General features: G+C 38.1%; 1 protein-coding gene, 1 long non-coding RNA gene and 1 pseudogene across 6 annotated transcripts in view; 2 read left to right on the top strand and 1 right to left on the bottom strand.

Annotated features, from left to right (window-relative positions):
- Positions 1-20,839, bottom strand: part of UVRAG (UV radiation resistance associated) — a 312,724-nt gene that overhangs the window by 69,849 nt on the left and 222,036 nt on the right. For all 4 annotated transcript variants that reach the window (XM_057553092.1, XM_057553093.1, XM_057553094.1 and 1 more), the window contains one exon: positions 13,698-13,776. In XM_057553092.1, coding sequence (XP_057409075.1) covers positions 13,698-13,776 — 79 coding nt within the window. The remainder of the gene's footprint in view (positions 1-13,697; positions 13,777-20,839) is intronic.
- LOC103017345 (uncharacterized) overlaps positions 1-20,839 on the top strand; it is an 85,130-nt gene that overhangs the window by 54,368 nt on the left and 9,923 nt on the right. The window contains exon 4 of one of the 2 annotated variants that reach the window (XR_009009275.1): positions 7,410-7,727. The exons of the other annotated variant lie outside the window; for it this stretch is intronic. This is a non-coding gene — a long non-coding RNA (uncharacterized LOC103017345). Of the gene's footprint in view, positions 1-7,409; positions 7,728-20,839 lie in introns of those variants that run through there. 2 annotated transcript variants of the gene reach the window in all.
- LOC103017069 (U6 snRNA-associated Sm-like protein LSm4) lies at positions 16,705-17,261 on the top strand (annotated as a pseudogene).

Genomic DNA, 20,839 nt, shown 5'->3' with positions numbered 1-20,839 from the left:
CTTACTCAGTTCCAGGCACTATTCTAAATGCTATAAAAATATTATTTAATCCTTATAACAACTCTAAGAGATGGGAATTATAATTATAGGTATTATTATCCCTGTTTTACAGATAAAGACACTGAAGCACGGAGAGATTAAGTAACTTATCCAAAATCATACAGCTAAAGTGATAAATTGGCATTTGAACCTTGCAGTCTAAATCCATAGTACTTGCTCTTAAATATTCAGCTATGCTGCATTTATTTTAGTTCATTTTATTCTAGGATTTTGGCCTTTCCCTTGATAAACTTACATTAATTAGGATACTAATTTTATCCTCCCTGGAAACCCAAATCAGCACATTTAAAAATGCTTTTCTCTACTAGACACCAAAATTTACATATAACAATTTTTTGAAGTTCATTTCTTTAAATAGCTTAAACCTAAGCTATGCTGGTCCCTTTGATGCCAACTAAAATCAGACCAAATTCACTTTTCATATATATTATTTCTCATAATTCACTTCATGAGGCTTAGCCATAAAAAATAGTTGGAATTTATATCCTACCTTCTCTGAACTAAGCATTATATATTTTATTTCAGTTGAGGTGCATTCTTTAAATATTTTTCTCCCAGCAACAAATGTTACTCATAGTAGTGCCTCGGAAAAGGCTCACATCATTACTGAATAAGCAACTTGTTTCTTTAATTAAAGAAAAAAATTTGCCAGCTTAAAATATTAAAACATGCAGAATAAAGGCCTAAAGTGAATTTTTAAAAACAGCTAGGATAAAGGAAGAGACAGAAGTTATCAAAGATGCTAAACCAAGTAAGGTGCTAAATTTTTACTTGGCTCTTAGGTAGCCACAGACAAAAGGGAAACCTGCTATTTAATGTTTCTTTCTGACTGATAAAAGGAAGTCAGCAAGTCCCCTGAACTTACAGTGAGAGGATTAGGATCTGAATTTCTTTGCTCACTATTCAGAGTCTCAGTTTACCTAAATGTAAAGTGGGGATAATAATACCAACGCTTTTAGGGCTTTTGAAAAGGATGAAAGGGGTAATATATGTGAAAGATCTCTGTACCCTAAAGTAAGCTATATAAATATGAGTTATAACTGTTTTATTTTTCATTTGGAAAGATATTTTTGGCATTGGATTTCTAGTTTCAGTTTAAAGTAGGAGAAAATGTCCAACTGACATAAAAATAAATTATTTTATCTTGTTAATTTATCACCCTCAGCACTTGAAAGTACAGTGATCACAGCCAATATATCATTAAAAATGTTTAGTAAATTGGTTAATAACTGATATGATTCTTTAAAAAATTAATACAAGAACATTTAACCAATCACTTGCAAGTTCAAAAAGATAGTAAGTTATCCCTTAAATACAGAATGGAACTTTTGAAAAACAACTATATACATGATTTTTCTACTTCAGTTAAAGCCTCCATTTAAACAGACATAAGTCAAGATACATTTAAATATATATTTAAATACACACACATATTTAAATAGAAATAAGTTCATTAACTATCAATCTTAAGGAAGGAAAGAACAATTTCCTGGTTGACTCATTCACCACTCATTCTTTCAATAAATATTTATCAAACATCTGAAACATGCCCAGGGAGCTCACATAGACCAGCTGTAGTTCCAAGTATAACAACTGGTAACAGTATGGCGCCAGGGCCAATGGCGGTCAGTCAGAAATGTCTTTCCTATCCCCACTATTAAGGTAACCTATTCCAGCCAGGCTGGCCGTGATATACCTTAAACAGCCCTTCCTTTGCACCTCTGCTCCTCCTCCCCTCTCACTAGCCAGAGGCTTTCCTTCCTTGAACTCCCAGTTCAGGTGCCGTATCTTTCTATTGAAGCATTCCCTCTCCACATGAGCCTAACAAGCATAACAACAACATGAAGCACAAAAAATAGCAGCTACTATTTACTGAGTACCCTTTCTGCAGACAAAGCCTGAGCTACAAACTTAACCCTCATTTTTTATTGTCCCCGCAACAATCCTATAATGAGTATCCAACCTTTGCAGAGATAAGGGAATGGAGGTGCAGTGAATTGTATTACATGCCCAAGCTCATCCCCTCGGTGGGATGCCCATCCACGTCTTTGGGGCTCTCCCTGCTGAGAGCCAGAACCGCACTTTGACTGGAACTTCTCCTTTGACAGTTATCACTGCATGCCTTGTATTAGTTAACTATTTACATAGTGTGCATATTTTTTTATCCCCAAATATGAACACCCTGGGGGTAAAGTCAGCCTCTCATAGGCCTTGCACAGCTCACTCAGATATTTGTGGATTGACATTACACACATACACGAAAATGTAATTGTTCTACTACTAAAAAGAAAAAAAGTCCACCAAGGAATACTTATGAGTAGAGGAGATCATCATCATCCTTCAAAGTGAGGATCTGACTGAAAATCCTCTTTGTCCACAGCAGTATGAAGCTTAAGTCTGAACTGACTTAGTGGAAACAATGTAGAGCCCATGGAAAAACTTAAGAGACAGAATTTCTGTCACAATAAAGTGCTTTAATATTTACCTTACTGTCTCTTATATCTGAAAACGTCACTCTACAGAGCAGAAACAAATTTATGTATGTATATGTAAAACACCTATTAGTGCTAATATGGTAACTGAAACCTTATTTTTAAGAAAAACATGGAAGAACAAATGTCCAAGATTAGTGGAATGGTTAAATAAATGATAATATATGCACATTATGCACATAAATGAAATACTACATATTAAAAATATTGACTTAGAGAGTTTTTAGTTGAGCAGTATACATAATGTTATCTCAACTATAAAGGAAAAGACAAAAAAGTTTGGAATATCCAGAAGGCGCATGTGAATTTTAAAAGACTATTTTAAAAATTCTGTTCTTCTTTTTTGTACTTTAAAAAATTTCTACAATTGGAATGTATTATTTTTGAAGAGTATTTTTTAAAGAAAAATGATATGGTGGTATTAGCATAAGGACAGACATATATGTTAACGGAACAGAATTTAGAGTTCAGATATAAATCTTTACACTTAGAGTCAATTAATTTTCAACAAGAGCGCAAGACAATTCAATGAGTAATGAGTAGTCTTTTCAACAAATTTTTCTGGGCTAAATGGATATCTACATGCAAAAGAATGAAGTTGGACCCCTTCCTTACACTATACAAAAAAAATTAATTCAAGATGGATCACAAATCTAAATGTGCAAGCTAAAACTACACAGAAGAAAACCTAAAAGTACTTGGGCTAAGCTTTCTTAGATATGACACCAAAAGCATAAGCAAGAAAAGAAAATGTAGATAAAAATGGACTTCATCAAAACCAGAAACCTTTGTGTTTCAACAGACACTATCAAGAAAGTGAAAAAGACAACCTGCAGAATGGGAGAAAATATTTGCAAATCATACATCTGAGAAGGGACTTTTGTTTAGATTATATAAAGATCTCTTACAACTCAATAGTAAAGAAAAATTACACAATTTAAAAATGGGCAAAGGGTTTGAACAGGTATTTCTCCAAAGAAGATACACAAATGTCCAATAAGCACATGAAAAGATGCTCAACAGCATTAGCCTTTAGGGAAATTCAAATCAAAACCACAATGAGAATACAATGGAGAAAAGACAGCCTCTTCAATAAGTGGTACTGGGAAAACTGGACAGCTACATGTAAAAGAATGAAATTAGAACACTCCCTAACACAAAAATAAACTCAAAATGGATTAAAGACCTAAATGTAAGGCCAGACACTGTAAAACTCTTAGAGGAAAACATAGGCAGAACACTCTATGACATAAATCACAGCAAGATCCTTTTTGACCCACCTCCTAGAGAAATGGAAATAAAAACAAAAATAAACAAATGGGACCTAATGAAACTGAAAAGCTTTTGCATAGCAAAGGAAACCATAAACAAGACGAAAAGACAACCCTCAGAATGGGAGAAAATATTTGCAAATGAAGCAACTGACAAAGGATTAATCTCCAAATATACAAGCAGCTCATTCAGCTCAATATCAAAAAAACAAAAAACCCAATCCAAAAATGGGCAGAAGACCTAAATATACACTTCTTCAAAGAAGATACACAGATTGCCAACAAACACATGAAAGGATGCTCAACATCACTAATCATTAGAGAAATGCAAATCAAAACTACAATGAGAAAAAAAAAAAAAACTACAATGAGGTATCACCTCACACTGGTCAGAATGGGCATCATGAAAAAATCTACAAACAATAAATGCTGGAGAGGGTGTGGAGAAAAGGGAACCTTCTTGCACTGTTGGTGGGAATGTAAATTGATACAGCCACTATGGAGAATAGTATGGAGGGTCCTTAAAAAACTAAACACTAGAACTACCGTATGACCCAGCAATCCCACTCCTGGGCATATACCCTGAGAAAACCATAATTCAAAAAGAGTCATGTACCACAATGTTCACTGCAGCTCTATTTACAATAGCCAGGACATGGAAGCAACGTAAGTGTCCACCGACAGATAAATAGATAAAGAAGATGTGGCACATATATACAATGGAATATTACTCAGCCATAAAAAGAAACGAAATTGAGTTATTTGTAGTGAGGTGGATGGACCTAGAGTCTGTCATACAGAGTGAGGTAAGTCAGAAAAAAAAAAACCAAATACCGTGTGCTAACACATATATATGGAATCTAAAAAAAAAAAAAAAGGTTCTGAAGAACCTAGGGGCAGGACAGGAATAAAGACGCAGATGTAGAGAATGGACTTGAGGACACAGGGAGAGGGAAGGGTAAGCTGGGATGAAGTTAGAGAGTGACATGGACATATATACACTACCGAATGTAAAACAGATATCTAGTGGGAAGGAGCCGCATAGCACAGGGAGATCAGCTTGGTGCTTTGTGACCACCTAGAGGGGTGGGATAGGGAGGGTGGGAGGGAGATGCAAGAGGGAGGAGATCTGGGGACACGTGTATGTATAGCTGATTCACTTTGTTATAAAGCAGAAACTAACACACCACTGTAAAGTAATTATACTCCAATAAAGATGTTAAAAACAAACAAAAAACCACAATGAGATACCACTTTACATCTAGTAGGAGGCTATAATAGAAAGGACAGAAATTGGAACTTTAATACATCGATGGTGGGAATGCAAAATGGTGTAACTGCTTTTAGCACAGTCTGGCAATTCCTCAAAATGTTAAACATAGTTACCATATGGCTCAGCAACTCCACTCACAAGTACTGGGTTGGCCAAAGAGTTCGTTCGGGTTCTTCCGTAACATCTTATGGAAAAACCCGATCGAACTCTTTGGCCAACCCAATATATACCAATATACACCCAAGAGTAATGAAAACATGTCCCCACAGAAAACTTGTATCTATACATTAATGCTCATAGCAACATTATTCATAATGACCCCAAAGTGTAAACAATCCAATGTCTATCAACTGATGAATGGATGAATGAAATGTGGTATATCCATGTACATCTTTGAATCGCCAAAATGATTTGTTAATAAAAAGCAATGATTGATGCATACTACAATATGGATGAACCATAAACCTATGCTAAGGGAAAGAAGCCAGTCACAAAGACCCCATATTTTATTCTATTCCATGAAATGTCCAGAATAGAAACAGAAGTGGAATGGTGGCTGCCTAGGGTCGGAAGTCTTAGGGGAACAGGGAGTGACTGCTAATGAGTACAGGGTTTCTTTATGGGCAATGAAAATATTTTAAAGCAGACTGGGGTGATAGTTGCACCACTAGTTGAATATATTTTTAAAAACATTGAATTATACATTTTAAGTGAGTGAACTGTATGGTTTGTGAATTATATCTCAGTAAATTGTTTGTTCTTAAGATATAGGACTTTTAAAAAATAGTTTCTACTCTATTATTGGCAATTTTGTAGGCAGCAGGAGGGAATGATGGCATTTTGACTATTAAAATACCCTCGGAATTTGTATTCTTGATTCCAAGAAGAATTAAGAAAATAAAAATGCATTTTCTCCTCATGTGTCATATATATTGAACTGTATGTTAAAGAAATAGACATGAATTTAAGCTGCTGGGTGTAAACTGGCATTGATCCCTTCTAAATAGCTGTGCACTGTGGGCCCCATGAGTAGTCAAGTTTTACAGAAAGACCATGTCCCTGGCAGAACAGAAGTTTCCAACTGTTTTTGGAAGGAGAAGCTACAGTTACTTTCTATGAAGTCTTAAAGTAAACTGAGAAAAAAGATAGGTAATAGAGTAAAAAGAAGAGAGGTCATGAAATCTCCAGGATCTAATCCTAGTTCTACTTAATTCCTGATCTCAGGGGTCTCATATGTAAAAAGGCAGATGTCTGTGCCTTATTCACCTCATAGGATTGTAATAAGGCCCACATTAAAAAAGAAAAAAAGAAGAAGAAACAAAGTGGGATATAGCTGGATCTGACCTCAGAAGATTTGATCTTGAATTGTTTGTCATTAATAGCTTCGTCATCCTCGAGAAGTTAGCATAGCAGCAACTCAATCTCTTAACTAAAGATAGACCTGGTCAACGCACTTCACAAGGTATGAAATGAGATACAGAAGTGTAAGTACACCAAAAACCATTAAGTTCAATACAAATTTAAATCATCATTAATATTTGTAAACTACACCCTCAAAGTATTACTCTTAAGTCCCTGAACTTTCAAGAAAGGAGAGAAGCCTGGCTCAAGAAAACTCAAAAGCAATAGGGAAGAATCCACTGATAGCTGCTGGCCTGATGATTTGTATTGCACAGTACTACCAGAATTCAAATTTGTAGGTCTCTTATATAATGTTTCCACATTTGGGGAACTGACACATGTGTCTTGGTTTATCAGACTATGAGCAACTGAGGTGTTTTATAGGAAAGCTGGATGACTACATTCTCTAGGACGGTGGTTCTCAAACTTTTTGGTCTCAAGATCCCTTTACTCTCTTAAAATTGAGGACCCCAAAAAGCTTTTGTTTATGTAGGGCATATACAAATATGAAACTGAAAAAGCTTTTAAGTATTTATTAATTCACTTTAAAATAATAATAGAAATCTATTACTTGTTAATATAAATAACATTTTTAATGAAAAACAAGCATATTTTCAAAAAAAGAAATTTAGTGAGATGAGCGACATTGTTTTACATTTTTGCAAGTCTCTTTTGCAATGCCTGCCTTAATAGAAGACAGCTGGATTCTCATATATTCTTCTGCATTCATTTTGTTACCACATGTTGTTTCATGAGAAAATGTAATTGGGAAAGAAAGGAGTATTTTAATAGCCTTTTTTAGATAATTGTAGATATTCTTCCCTGATACTACCTCCAAACTTAACAAGTAGTAGCTTCTTAAAGGTTAGTAGCAATGTAGAATCTGAAGCCATTTCAATATGTTTTTTACAGCTGTTACATTAAAATCCATTGGGGTGGGCTTCCTTGGTGGCGCTGTGGTTAAGAATCCGCCTACCAATGCAGGAGAAACAGGTTCGAGCCCTGGTCCGGGAAGATCCCACATGCGGCGGAGCAACTAAGCCCATGCACCACAACTACTGAGCCTGCACTCTAGAGCCTGCGAGCCACAACTACTGAGCCCGCGTGCCACAACTACTGAAGCCCGCGCGCCTAGAGCCCATGCTCCCAACAAGAGAAGCCACCGCAATGAGAAGCCTGTGCCCCGCAACGAAGAGTAGCCCTGACTCGCCGCAACTAGAGAGAGCCTGCGTGCAGCAACGAAGACCCAATGCAGCCAAAAATAAAAATAAGTAAAATAAAATAAATTTATATATATAAAAAAAAATCCATTGGGGTTTTTGCACTTTGAAGAGATCTTTAGCTGTACATGACTTCATAGCAACATACATTGGTCATTCTGAAAATACTGGCTCATTGAGCTATATACATTTTAAATGCTGACACATTCATTATAAAATATTTTAATCTCATTTGTTAAATATCACTACCAACTTCATCAAAAACACCTTTAAGAAATGGGAAGCTGTCAAGGTCATGGTGGCAAATGCAAGTTTTCCGACATACTACTGATACCGTCATTCAAAATCTTGAATCTCATCATCAGTTGATTTCCTTTAAGAGGCTCACTTCATTCATTTTTGAAAAAAATGTCTGCCAAATACCTAAGTCTGTATACTTGGCTGTGTGTTAGTCAATCTTTCAAGATGGTGCTCCATGAAAAATATCAGCTGGTTTAGTTAGCAACTCAATTGCACAAGTGCTTTATGCCTATTTCCCTTTCCATCACACAGAATATTAAAAAAATATGTAGTCAAGGGTCAACATTTAATATAATTAATAACTTTTACTGCTTCATCAAGGACATTTTTTTTTTTTTTTGCTGCGTTGGGTCTTCGCTGCTGCACGTGGTCTTTCTCTAGTTGCGGTGAGCAGGGTCTACTCTTCATTGTGGTGTAGTTCAGTAGTTGCAGTGTGTGGGCTCAGTAGTTGCGGCATGCGGGCTCAGTAGCTGTGGCTCATGGGGTCTAGAGGGCAGGCTCAGTAGTTGTGGTGCACAGGTTTAGTTGCTCCACGGCATGTGGGATCTTCCCAGACCAGGGATCGAACCCGTGTCTCCTGCATTGGCAGGCGGATTCTTAACCACTGCACCACCAGGGAAGTCCCAAGGACATTCTTAAGTTAAACTAGTTTTTGCCTTTTTGTTTTGTTTTGAAACTATGAGTTTGCTGAAAGTGCCCCTTTTTCTATCTTAGGTCAACAAACTCATGTTCTGAAACCAATTTCCTTTCCCTCTCCCTAAGACTTTACTCCTTCAAGTATCCCTTCTTTACCTTGTATTAGCAATTGCTCTCTTCATTTGATCACTCTCATCAGGATATAAACATGCCCTGATATTTCCCATCTTAAAAAATAAAACACACCAAAAAGGTTCACATCCTCACAAAACAAATAAAAAACAAAAAACAAAACAAAAAACCCCAAAAGACCTCCCTTAAACCTACAGTCTTTTCCAGTTATGAACCCACATGTCTATCTCACTGCACAAAAAACACCTCAGAAGGATTGTCTATAATCAGTGGCACTTCCTCACTTCCTATTCACTCTTCAACACACCTGCTGCTCTACTGAAACTGCTCGTTAATGACTTCCATGTTCCCAAGTCCACTGGATACTTCATCTGACAGAAGGAGCTCACATATTTAGTTGACTACTCTTTCCTTCCAGAAATTTACTTCTCTTAGTTTCCAAATTATTACTTTCTCTCCTGGTTTTCTCTCTACCCACTGGCCATTCTTCACAGACCTTGCTGGTTCGTCCTCCTCTATCCAACACCTAAACGTGATTTCCCAGGGCTAAATCCCACGGCATGTTTCTGTCTGCATCTGTCTCTCTCTACTCTGGCTAGCTCTGCACTCTCTTCCTGGTTGATTGCACCTGGTTCCATGGATTTAAACATCATCTTTATATTCATGACTACCAAATTTGTACCTCTAGTAACTGACCTCCCACCCTGAGTCCAGACCGATATATTCTGTTGCTTACTTGACGACTCTGCTTTGGATTTCTAAAAGGCAACTCAAGCTTAACATTTCCAAAGCAGAACTTTTGGTTCTCCCAACCCCCATCTCTTGGACCCTTCCCCATCTCAATAAACAGCATTTTCATACATCCAGTTGCTCATACGCAAAACCTAGGAGTCATTCTTGATTACTCCTTTTCCTCCATCTCCCACATTCAATCCATTAGTTCATCTCCCATAATATACTGCAACATATAACATTAGTTTCAGGTATACAACATAATGATTCGATGTATGTATATATTGCGAAATATTCACCACGATAAGTCAACATCCATCACCACACATAGTTACAAACTTTTTTCTTGTGGTGAAACTGTTAAGATATACACTCTCAGCAACTTTTGAATATACAATACGGTATTAACTGTAGTCAACATGCTGTACATTATATCTCCAGGACTTACTTATTTTATAACTGTAAGTTGGTAGCTTTTGACAACCTTCATCCATTTCTACCACCCTCTACCCCCACCTGTGATAACCACCAATATGTTCTTTTTATCTATGAGTTTGGGGTTTTTTTTTAATTTAGATTCCACATGAGTGAGATCATATGGTATTTAATTCACTTAGCATAATGCCCTCAAGGTCCATCCACATGTTGTTGCAAATGCCAGGATTTCCTTCTCTTCATGGCTGAATAATATTCTACTGTGTGTGTGTGTGTGTGTGTGTGTGTGTGTGTGTGTGTACACATGTACACACACCACATTTTCTTTATCTATTCATCCATTGATGGACACTTAGGTTATTTCCATGTCTTGGCTATTTTAAATAATGCTGCAATAAACAAGGGGGGTACAGGTATCTTTTCAAGTTAGTGTTTTCGTTTCCTTTGGACAAATACCCCAAAGTGGATATGCTGGATCAAATGCTGCCCTTTTCACTTTGCAGGGTGATGATGAGGGTCACATGGATATATATGTATATATATATCTCATTAACTACAAAGCTTTCCACAAACATAAGATAAAAGTATTAGAATTTTTGATTTACTACTTTTTATGCTCTAGGAACTAAAAGCAAACTACTGTGCTATACACAAATACTAATATAATGTCCTTATAAACTTACTGACAATTATGGCAGGAGTTGGTTTCTTAAATCAACATTAATTACACTGTACCTGAATTTTACCAGGCCCATTCCTATAATGTTGCAGGCTGCCCAACAGGGAAGACTATTTCCAGCCAAAGGGGCTGGCACTTGAAAAATATTAGTAAATGGTGTTAAGAACAAGGCATTTTGCTTTATTCACTTTCAATACCCAACCCAGCACACACACCCCTTTAGACAGTAGTGACAGGAAGAGGGCAAGCAGACCTTACCAACCCTCTCAGCTCTTCAAACAACACTTGAGGATTTCTACTTGAAGGCCTGTCTTTCTAAGCTTGTGCTTTCAAAACTTGAGCTGGACCGATCCCAAATACTGAAGTAACAAATATTACTAAATTCTGTCATTTCCTCTACCAAAAAAGTGATTTTACTACTATTTCTGGCTGTGATGAAAGGTCCTATTGACTATTCAAATCCTCAACCAAGTTATGGATGCAGTATTAAATGACTTCACTCCTTTTTCTCTGGCACTTTAACACATGCCAATGCTTTCATCCACCTCCACTAACGTGGCTTATAAATTACTGAGGTGGGACCATTTTAATAGTATGATTTGTTCACATCTCTAGAGTCTAAATGGGACTGACTGAGAAGACAAACTCCCCTTTGACAACATGTATTGGTATATATGTATATAAAAATAAACCTTCACAAGTTAGAAATATCTTATTAATATAATACCTGGTTAGGAGCCATAATAATTAATGGTTCTTTGATTTGTTATAAGTTGAAATGTAAGAAAGTGATGGTAGTAAGCCTAAAGACAAAATGGAGTTAAAGTGAAAAAAGTTGAAGGTCACAAATTTGCTAAAAGTTTCTTTCTAAAGGCTCAGAAGAGGCTTTCTGAATGAACCCTGAAACCTAAGAAAGTCTGTTTATAAGAAGTTTATTGTCATCTCCTTTTAAAACTGCCATCACAGTGATGAAAAAACACTAGAGAGCAAGATACTTGCTCCCTATGGAGTTAGAGTGGTTAACCCATTAAACACACACACAAATGTAATCTCTCAATTTCAAACACTATAAAGTTGCAGAGGATACAAAATTACTAGAAGTAATCCATTTTTTAAACAGATGAATAAAACTAGTTCCACATACTCGTGGCCTTGGTTCAGTTAAGAATAAAATCAGAAGCTACCTGGGAAGTGCTCTAAAATGGGAACCAAACAGGTGCTAGAGCTGAGTGTGATGTGAAGGGCTGGCTGTCCCCAATTTTCCACTGCACATAGTCAGTCTCCCTGTTGGCCTTGTTCTCAAAGCAAGCTGGGCTATTCTTAGCACCCCTTTATACCATACTTTGCCATTCCTATTGGGCCCTGAGAAGAAAGAATTAAGTGTGTGTGCATGCGCACGTGTGTGTTTGAAGCTGGGATTTATGAGGAAATCCAGGGATTTCAGCCCTAGCCTTAATCAGGAGTAGGTTTCACCTGGAAACTTCCAACAGACTTCTGATCTTAGGCCGTATGTGTTTTAAAGCAAGAAACAGAAAATAGGGCAAAGAGAGAAGAATCTCTGAACTCGGATCAGAACTTAGTTCTACTAAATGAGGCCAACCTTCCTGACATCCTGACTCCCAGACTCTGGACCCCAGTTTCCAGGTGCTCTTTTCCACCTTGGCTGACTTCACTGGAGGTACTCTCTGATTTACTTAGACCTCTTCTCCCTTAATGTATCCTTAGTCTGGCCCCTTCTTGACCATTTCTGTCTAAGTACTACCTTTTCTATGGTATGACATCTGGGATCAGTAATGTGAGCTAGGTAGCCTTGAAATTAAGGTCCTGTTTCCTAGACTGAGATACTCTTCTGCCAAAAATGGAGGGATGGAAAGCATCAGTTGTGGGAAGAATGGCACATGGAAAGATGAGTCATGGGCCAGAGGCTGTGAGCAAGGCTGCTTGCCTGGAATGAAGAACATGAGCTGGATGGCAGTAACAATAAAAACAGTATGAGTGTGAGGTTATAAGCAAATGATTAATCGAGGACTGCAAACTAGAAATCTGATCCAGTATCAGAAAAGTATAAGAGTCTTAATAAAAACCAATTTTTAAAAAAACATTAAACTGAGATTAGATGAGGGGAAGAAAGGCAAAGATGACACCATATGGAGGAATTATTCTAGATCCATCAGAAATGAATATGGGAATTGTTCAGTGAGTCTTCAGAATCATACGGCTAAGAGGCAACTCAGGCTCATAAAAACAAAAGCATCACAAACCTTATTGCTTCTATAAAAAGGAAAGGTCTGAGGATACAGCTGATAATGTCACTAAATAACAGCCAAACAGTGGGATCTCATCCATGTGATATTCCAATTGGAAGGATGTCCAAATAAAAACAAGGCGCTGAAGCTGATCTTCCTTTACAACTAGAAAATTTATGGCATGTCCACCTCTTGAAGTAGAGCCAAGTGAGCTAAGGAAATGCTATATATTTCTTTCAGGAAAATGCAAACCCAAGCATCTGACAGCCTTTCTACGGCATGTGGAAAGGCATTAAGTGAGATACGAACTGGTGTGATGTTGGGAGAGCCACAAAAATCCAAGCTGGGTTGGAAGGACCATGTGCTTGGTCTTTTCTTTGGGGCCCTGGATAACAGATGAGGAGACTATTAGGGACTTGCCAAAGTCAGTAAACCTTTACTCCGTAAACAACTCCCAATGCAAAATGAGCCCCCAGAAGTGGTCTAAGAGAAGAAAGCTGTGTGAGAAGAAAGCTATTACCAGTCAAGCTGTAGAGGCAAGAGGTTATAAAGCCCACACATTCAAGTACAGTCTACTAGCAGGTAACAATTCAGTAAATGGTTTCTGAGTTTAGCAGGAGGATTGCAATTTGTACACATTGCTTCTTTGTGGCATTTATAATGGCACAGAAAAGGACTGTGGCCAAAAAAGAACTTTGCATTATCACTGTAACTAGTTAAATAGGAGTCAACTGTAGTACTTATTCATAAAGAGGGTTAGAGATCCAAGGAAGCAGGCTGCATGTGGGAAGTAGGAGGGGAGTAAAGAGGAGTTACTTACCTGTGCTATATTTTTGTTCAGAAGATAGACACCGTAATCAAACTGCAACTTCTCCCCTCCTTTTGGGTATAATGGAAACCTAAAAAAGGTAAAGTAGGGTCAGAAGTTTTCAAAAACTTGAGTAAAACAACCTCCAAGTTGTTGACAAAGGCAGAAGTTTCCTGGATACAGCATAAACATCTGAAGACTTGGACTAAGTCACTTATAGAGTCATTGTAACCTATTATCTTAATATCTTCATAACATTAGTCAAATCAGAATGATGGCTGCTTTGTTTCAAAGAAAAAATTGAATAGGTCATGCAATAAGGGACAAATATATAAGAAAGTGACCCACTATCCTCAAGGAGTTGAGGCCACTATGTCTCTTATTTATATATCATAAACCTACCACCCTGAGATTAAGATCCTAGAATTTTTTTTCCTCTAATACTTTGGACCTGACATCTCAACTTCTACTAAAAGGGACAGAAAGATTAAGAAAAATATCAGACGTGAAAGCGATATCTAAGGTTCCTGTTGCTTCTGAGGTGGCTAGTCAAATCAACAGCACCAATGAGCAAAAATTCATCAAAAATTCATTCACATTCGCAGGGGTGGCTATTTGGATGTTACTTCTCCAAGGCAATGTACTCATGCCATAGAGTTCTCATAAGACTTTCCATTTTAACCTGATTCACTGAAGCAACAAAGGCATGAGATCTGTAGATCTCTATAAAAGTGATGAGTTATTTTAGGGAATAAGTTTCCTTCACTATTCCCTTTTCCTACTCCTGCAAATGAAGAAGAAAAGGTTAGAGTATATCTATGTTCTAGTCATATTTTCCCCTGATTCTCAAGACCAAGCATACATTTTGGCCTCTGCAACAGATTTCTCTACAAACAGATCAATCACAACTTAGACAGGGTCAAGAAGAAACTTTACTTTCCTTAGTTTTGCAATATATGACTATTCTTAAGAATAACATAACCTTACAGAAATAAATGGTAGGTGACAATTACTGGATATTCTTAATTTCAATTGTGTTTTAATTGTCTGAGGAAAAGATACATTCCATAATGCTTGGAGGATACTGTTTTCTAGGGAAAATGAAAGAAAGGAAACAGAATTTAAAGCTTTATATTAAATTCTCGAGTTGCTGATTACATAATGTCCAAAAGGTAAATTTGTCGTACTGTAAAATTACAGGCACTGGGGAGCGAGCAAGGTCATGATCTGTCTGTATTCTCTACAGTGGAACACCACATGCTTCATACACCCATCAAGAAGATATAGCTTTGTATTTAATTGAAGCTGTAAAAAATAAACTAGGACATACGGTTTGGCCCTAAATTGAGATGCATTAAAAATGACAGCAAAGCAAATTCGGGATAAGCAAAGTGTAACACACCAGGCTTTTACAGGGTATCTGGGAATCATTCAAACTTGTATGGGGTAGCCTGCAAAGAAACTACCTAACTGAAAGGATATATTAACAAAGGGGCAATTATGAAGAAATTGACTAGTGTCCTAAAGCTCTATACTGTATAGTTGTTATACTATAAACCATTACATGTAGACTATCTGCATAGCTCTCCAAACTCACAAATATCTCCACTTCCAAGTTATAAATGCAGAAACTGTTTCAAATGTTGGAAAAGTAAACTGAAATAAGCATACATTGAAAACCAAGCCTCTGAATCCTGAAGAATAGATCTTACGACATTGACTTCATTACTTCATTGGGACTTCTTTATAGAAAGAAGGAGCCCCAAGGTGTGTATGTACCATTAAAACAAATCTAAAGAGTGATTAGAGCCAAAGGTTCAAATAGGGAAACTTTAAGACAGATCAAATATTAGGACAGAGTTCACATCTTATATTGCTTTCAAATTCTTAAGGGGTCATGTCAAGTTTAACAGTATAATAGCTTCTAACCATTACACAGTCATCTTACTCTGCGAAAGTACATGGATTTATAGATCTATTAAGCAATCTAGAAAAATGAAATCCATCTAAAAGGGTAAAACCTATTACCATCAGGATATAAGATACAAATCAAAAGCATCTTAATTCAATATACATAGAGAATCTCATTAGCAAACTGCAGAAGGTTTAGATAAGAATGTGGTCATTCAAGTACAACCAGAAAAATGTCCTTAGCACCATAAATAGAATTAATTTAAGGGAGTATTAGATTAAATAACTAGAGGAATAACTATACATTTCCTATTATTATACTTTTACAGAAAATGCAATTAAAATGAGCAATATTAAATTCTTCTCCAAATTAAATTATATTTCCAAGTTGTTTGAAAAATTCACTGACTCCACCTGGTAAAAGTCAATGAATTAGAAAGCAATAAATAGATTATCTGTGAAGATGGTTTGGAGCTCTTTAGTACCTAATAATTTCCATGTGATTACAGAATTATGACATGAGTACCAAAAAGCCAATGTGATCCCAGATTGTATTAACAGAAAGAGAGCAGATAACCAGGGAACGTGCTAGTGCCAACTATCAATACTTAGTACTGGGTCAGATGATACTGACAGATCTATGTTTAGTTCTGGGAGTTAATATTTCTTTTTATAAGCATACAGATAAATAACTGGAACCTTTCTTATAGGTTATGTTTCTTATAGGTTTTGTTTCTTATAGGTTTTGTAATAATCTCATTTGACTATAAAAAGCATGCAGTGAAGCAGAGCGGTCCAGTGCTTTTGTTATTTAAAAGAAACTAACTTGCCTTGGTCACCTACTTAGTGGACAAGATATGACACCTCAGCATTAGGTCTTCAGTTATATACTCAGTATTCTTTCTATTGTCACTGGGTCCTTTAGAGAAGAACACCCAGGATGATTAGAAGAATGGGAGCCATAGTTTTGAGAGAAATGGTTGACGGAACCACAGATGTTTAGCCTGGAAGGCAGAAGTCTCATGGACAACAAATGAAGGACTTTCAGAGAGAAAAAAAGCTGGTTTTGTTCTCATGGCTTCAAGCAGGAAAACCCAAAGTTGATGGCAAAAAGTTACAGGAAAGTTGATGTCACCACAGAATTAGTCAAAATCCAAAAGATCTTGAGTAGAGGAAGCTAAGCAGAGGTCGGTCAACCAATAATAACCATGCGGTGAGCTGCGGCGGCTGTGGTGGAAGTGGCCGGGGAGCCCGGTCCCCGCTGGCATCATGCTTCACTTGTGGCTACTGAAAACGGCTCAGAATCACCCGCTGTTGGTGGAGCTCAAAAACGGGGAGACATACAATGGGCATCTGGTGAGCTGCGACAACTGGATGAACATCAACTTGCGGGAGGTGATCTGCAAGTCCAGGGACAGGGACAAATTCTGGCTGATGCCCGAGTGCTACGTCCCCGGCAGCAACATCAAGTACCTGCGCATCCCCGATGAGATCACCGACACGGTCAAGGAGGAGGTGGCGGCCAAGGGCCGTGGCCGTGGGGGCCTGCAGCAGCAGAAGTGACAGAATGGCCATGGCACGGGGGGTGCAGGGCGAGGAGGGATCCCAGGGACCAGCAGAGATCAGCCAGAAAGGAGGCCAGGCAGAGAGGCGGGCAAACAGTGAGCCGCCCCTCTGTTCCCCAGGGACTGAGCCGCAACCACCGAGCATCTGCTCCCACCCCTGAGGCCGCTTTTCTACGCTCCAGTTTATGAGTCTGTTCAGAACAAAACGAAGAGGCAGGTGTCCGGGTAGGACCCCCTGCCTGTCATCTGTGATCCTCCTCTTTTTTTGTTAGCCAGGAGTTCTACAGTTGGAAATGTTATTCTGTGCTCCTGGTTTTGTGAAGTCGCAGCAGACTTGATTCCTGGAAGATTCTGTATGTAATGCATCTTTAAAGGCCTCACTCTTGTTTTAAGGTCAGGCATTTTCCAAACAGGTCTGTTTTGCATTTTGTGTTAGATCCCTGTGTGATGAACAGAGGGGAGGTTTTTATTTTAAGCTGTTTGCACTGAGACTGACAGCCTGGAGAATTTCCTGAAACACGGACCCCAAAATTGCCTTTTCAAAATGAATCCAGATGAACCTTTGCCTCAGAAGCTGTTCTGGGGGACAACACTGGGCCCCGTCCCATCACTTCCTCTCTCCCTCTTTGTGTGACAAAAAACAAAAAACAAAACAAAAAAACGAAAAACTACAACTATGAAAACAAAAACAAAAACCCCCCATGCATTCAGGGGTCTAGTGGGCTGAATGGTGGTCCCCCCGAAACATATGTCCATATCTGGAAACCCAGAACCTGTGAATGCAACGTTATTTGGGAAAAGGGTAAGAATCTTGAGATTAGAATATCCTTGAATATCCGGTTGGGCCCTAACTCCAGTTAAGTGTCCTTATAAGGACACAGAGGAGAGACACAGAGAAGAGGAGAAGGTCACCTGAAGATGGAAGCAGAGATTCGAGTTACACAGCCACAAGCCAAGGAATGCCTGGAGCCAGCAGAAGCTGGAAACGGCAAGGAAAGAATCTCCCCTAGAGCTTTCGGTGCCCTGCTGACACCCTGATTTTGGACTTCTGGCCTCCAGACTATGAGAGAATAAATTTCTGCTACTTAAGTCACCAAGTCTGTGGTAATTTGTTACAGCAGCCCTAGAGCCTAACACGGGGGGAATCAAACACTGGATGGCCCATTGGACTTGATGAGGTATAGTAACTCATCCGTCTCCAAGATTCTGTAATTCTGAATATGCCAAAATAAATATATTGACTATAACTTCATATTTCCTTCAGGAACCAAGAAAATATTTCAAGAGTATAATGCCAAAGGGTCACGATGATAGGCATCAGCTAAGGCTGCAAAGTAGATCTACTGAAGTGCTAGCAAATGAAATGTGAGAAAAAGAGATTCATATGTATGGTCTGAAAGTAGGAAAAGTTTTTAAATTAAATTTATATATATATAAATATTATATATAATACATATTCAAATTACTTCACATGTGTGTATGTATATATGAAGGATATGCCACAATCAATTTGGAATAAGACTGTAAAAGAAATTTATTTTGAACCTTTCTTATTTTCAAAAGATACAATTATCATAAGCCCTTCCCTCTCCTCCCCAAACCAGACATTTTTTAAAAGGACTCCACATTGGTTAGTTTCTTGCCTTCACCTTTGGAGCCCCACATCCACGTCTGGTTCTTTGATGGCTCAGCTGGGGATAAGGATATGGCTATAGTTAATTCAAAATTTTTATTATGCATATTAAGATCACTTCTGCTCATTGTGTTTGTAGAAAATGTGACAACACATCCTCAGTATGTTCTGAGGCCATGAGTTTACTTCAAACTCAACTTACTTTCTCCTGTCTAGATTAGTCTTCTCCCACAACTTTTATCAGTTACTCAGGCTTAGAGTGGCATTCAATTTTTACCCTTCTTTCATTTTATATATGCAGTGATCCACCAGGTCGACAAGCCATTTTCCCTGTGAAACACTCTCAGCTCTCCGTTCCCATCGCCACTCTAGAAAGTTCTTTGTTGTTGTGTGGACTGTAGGATGTTTAGCAGCATTCCTGTCCTCTACTCACTAGAAGGTAGTATCATTATTTTCCTTCTTAAGTAAGACTTTTTATCATGTCACTTAGCAGCCCTGCTTCCTAACCAGTTATTGTTTTAAATTTCAACTTCTCTGCCTAGCTTTCAAGGCCTTAGTGATCTGAACTGTCAGAGTTATCTGCAACCTTATTCCGTTCAAGTGGTTTTCTCATAGTCTCATGAACACACCAAGCTCATTTCTCTCTGCCTTTGCACACTTCCTGAAAATGCCCATGTCTCTCTTTCCTTCCACCTGGCAGAGTAAAAGAGACTACTATGTTTTACTCTGTCATGACTAAAAAAAGAAAAACTCACATTTTTCTGCTGAGCTGTATAATAACACTAAAGCTTTATTTATCATTCATTCCAAGTTGATGAGGATGCAGTAAAACTGTTAAGGCAGGCCAGAGGCACACAAGATAAGAAATGGCTGGAGCAGAGTGAGGGAAAAGGAAGAGGAGATAAAGTCAGCAAGGTAATGGGTCCAGATCATGCAAGGTCTAGTAGGTCAGAGTAAGGACTTTGGTTTTTACTCTGAACGAGAGGGGAAGCTCTGGAGGGTTCTGAAAAGATGAGAGACACAGATGCTTTGGCTTCTCTGAGAGAACAAACTGCAGGGGAGGAAGAAAGGAAACATGGAGAGGCTACTGCCAAGACCCAGCCAAGAAAAGAGGGTGGTATAAACCAGGATGGTAGCTGTGAAAGTGGTGAGGAGTAACTGAATTCCTGTATTTTGAAGATAGAGCCAAACGATTTGTTGAAAGATCTTACATGAGGTGTGAGAGGCAGAGGAGTCAAGGATAACTTCAAAGTTTTGGGCCTAAGCAACTGATAAAATGAGGTTGTCATCTTAATTTGATAAAAGTACAGGCGACATTAAAATAGACAGCTGGGGGTGGGGTGAGGAACAGAGTATGAGTGCTCAGTGCTAGAAGACTGGGCTGGAGAGGTCAGCAGGGACCAGACTGCACAGGGTCCTGTAAACCACAAGACATCTAGACTATATCCTTAAGGACAATGGGAGGATAATTAGAGATTTCTTAAGCACAAGAGTGACAGAATTGGGGTTTATATTTCTTAAAGACCACTCTGGCCACGGTGCAGTTAATAAAGGGGAACAAGACCTGGTTAGGAGGCTGTTGCAATGGTTCAGACCAGAATGGTGATGGTTTTGATTAGGGTTCCAGTAGTGGAGAAGAACATATGTGAACAGATTTGAGCTATGATTTGTAGGTAGAGTGCAAGACTCTGTGATAGACAGTTGTGACAGTGGTGAAGACAGAGGGGTCAAAGATGACCCTTCCGTTTCCTGATTGAGTAACTAGGTAGATGGTGGTGTCTATGAACTGAGATAGGGAATGCTGAGGAGAAGCAGGTGTATATACTTTACATGTATATAATATAGATAATATATTTTACATAAAATATTCTTATACATAAAGTTAAGAGAAATTTGGGGTAAAAATATCAAGAATTACAAAACCTTAAAGGGAAACTGAAACCCAGGTGTGAATGAGATGGCCTAAAAAAAATCATAAATAAGAGGGTTGTTTCAGAGCCTTAAGAATATCAACAAGAGATGGGGAAATGAAAAGGGGCCTAAGA

Source organism: Balaenoptera acutorostrata, chromosome 9, assembly GCF_949987535.1.
Source record: "Balaenoptera acutorostrata chromosome 9, mBalAcu1.1, whole genome shotgun sequence".
NCBI lineage: Eukaryota > Metazoa > Chordata > Mammalia > Artiodactyla > Balaenopteridae > Balaenoptera > Balaenoptera acutorostrata.
This window is presented reverse-complemented; position numbering and strand designations above follow the sequence as displayed.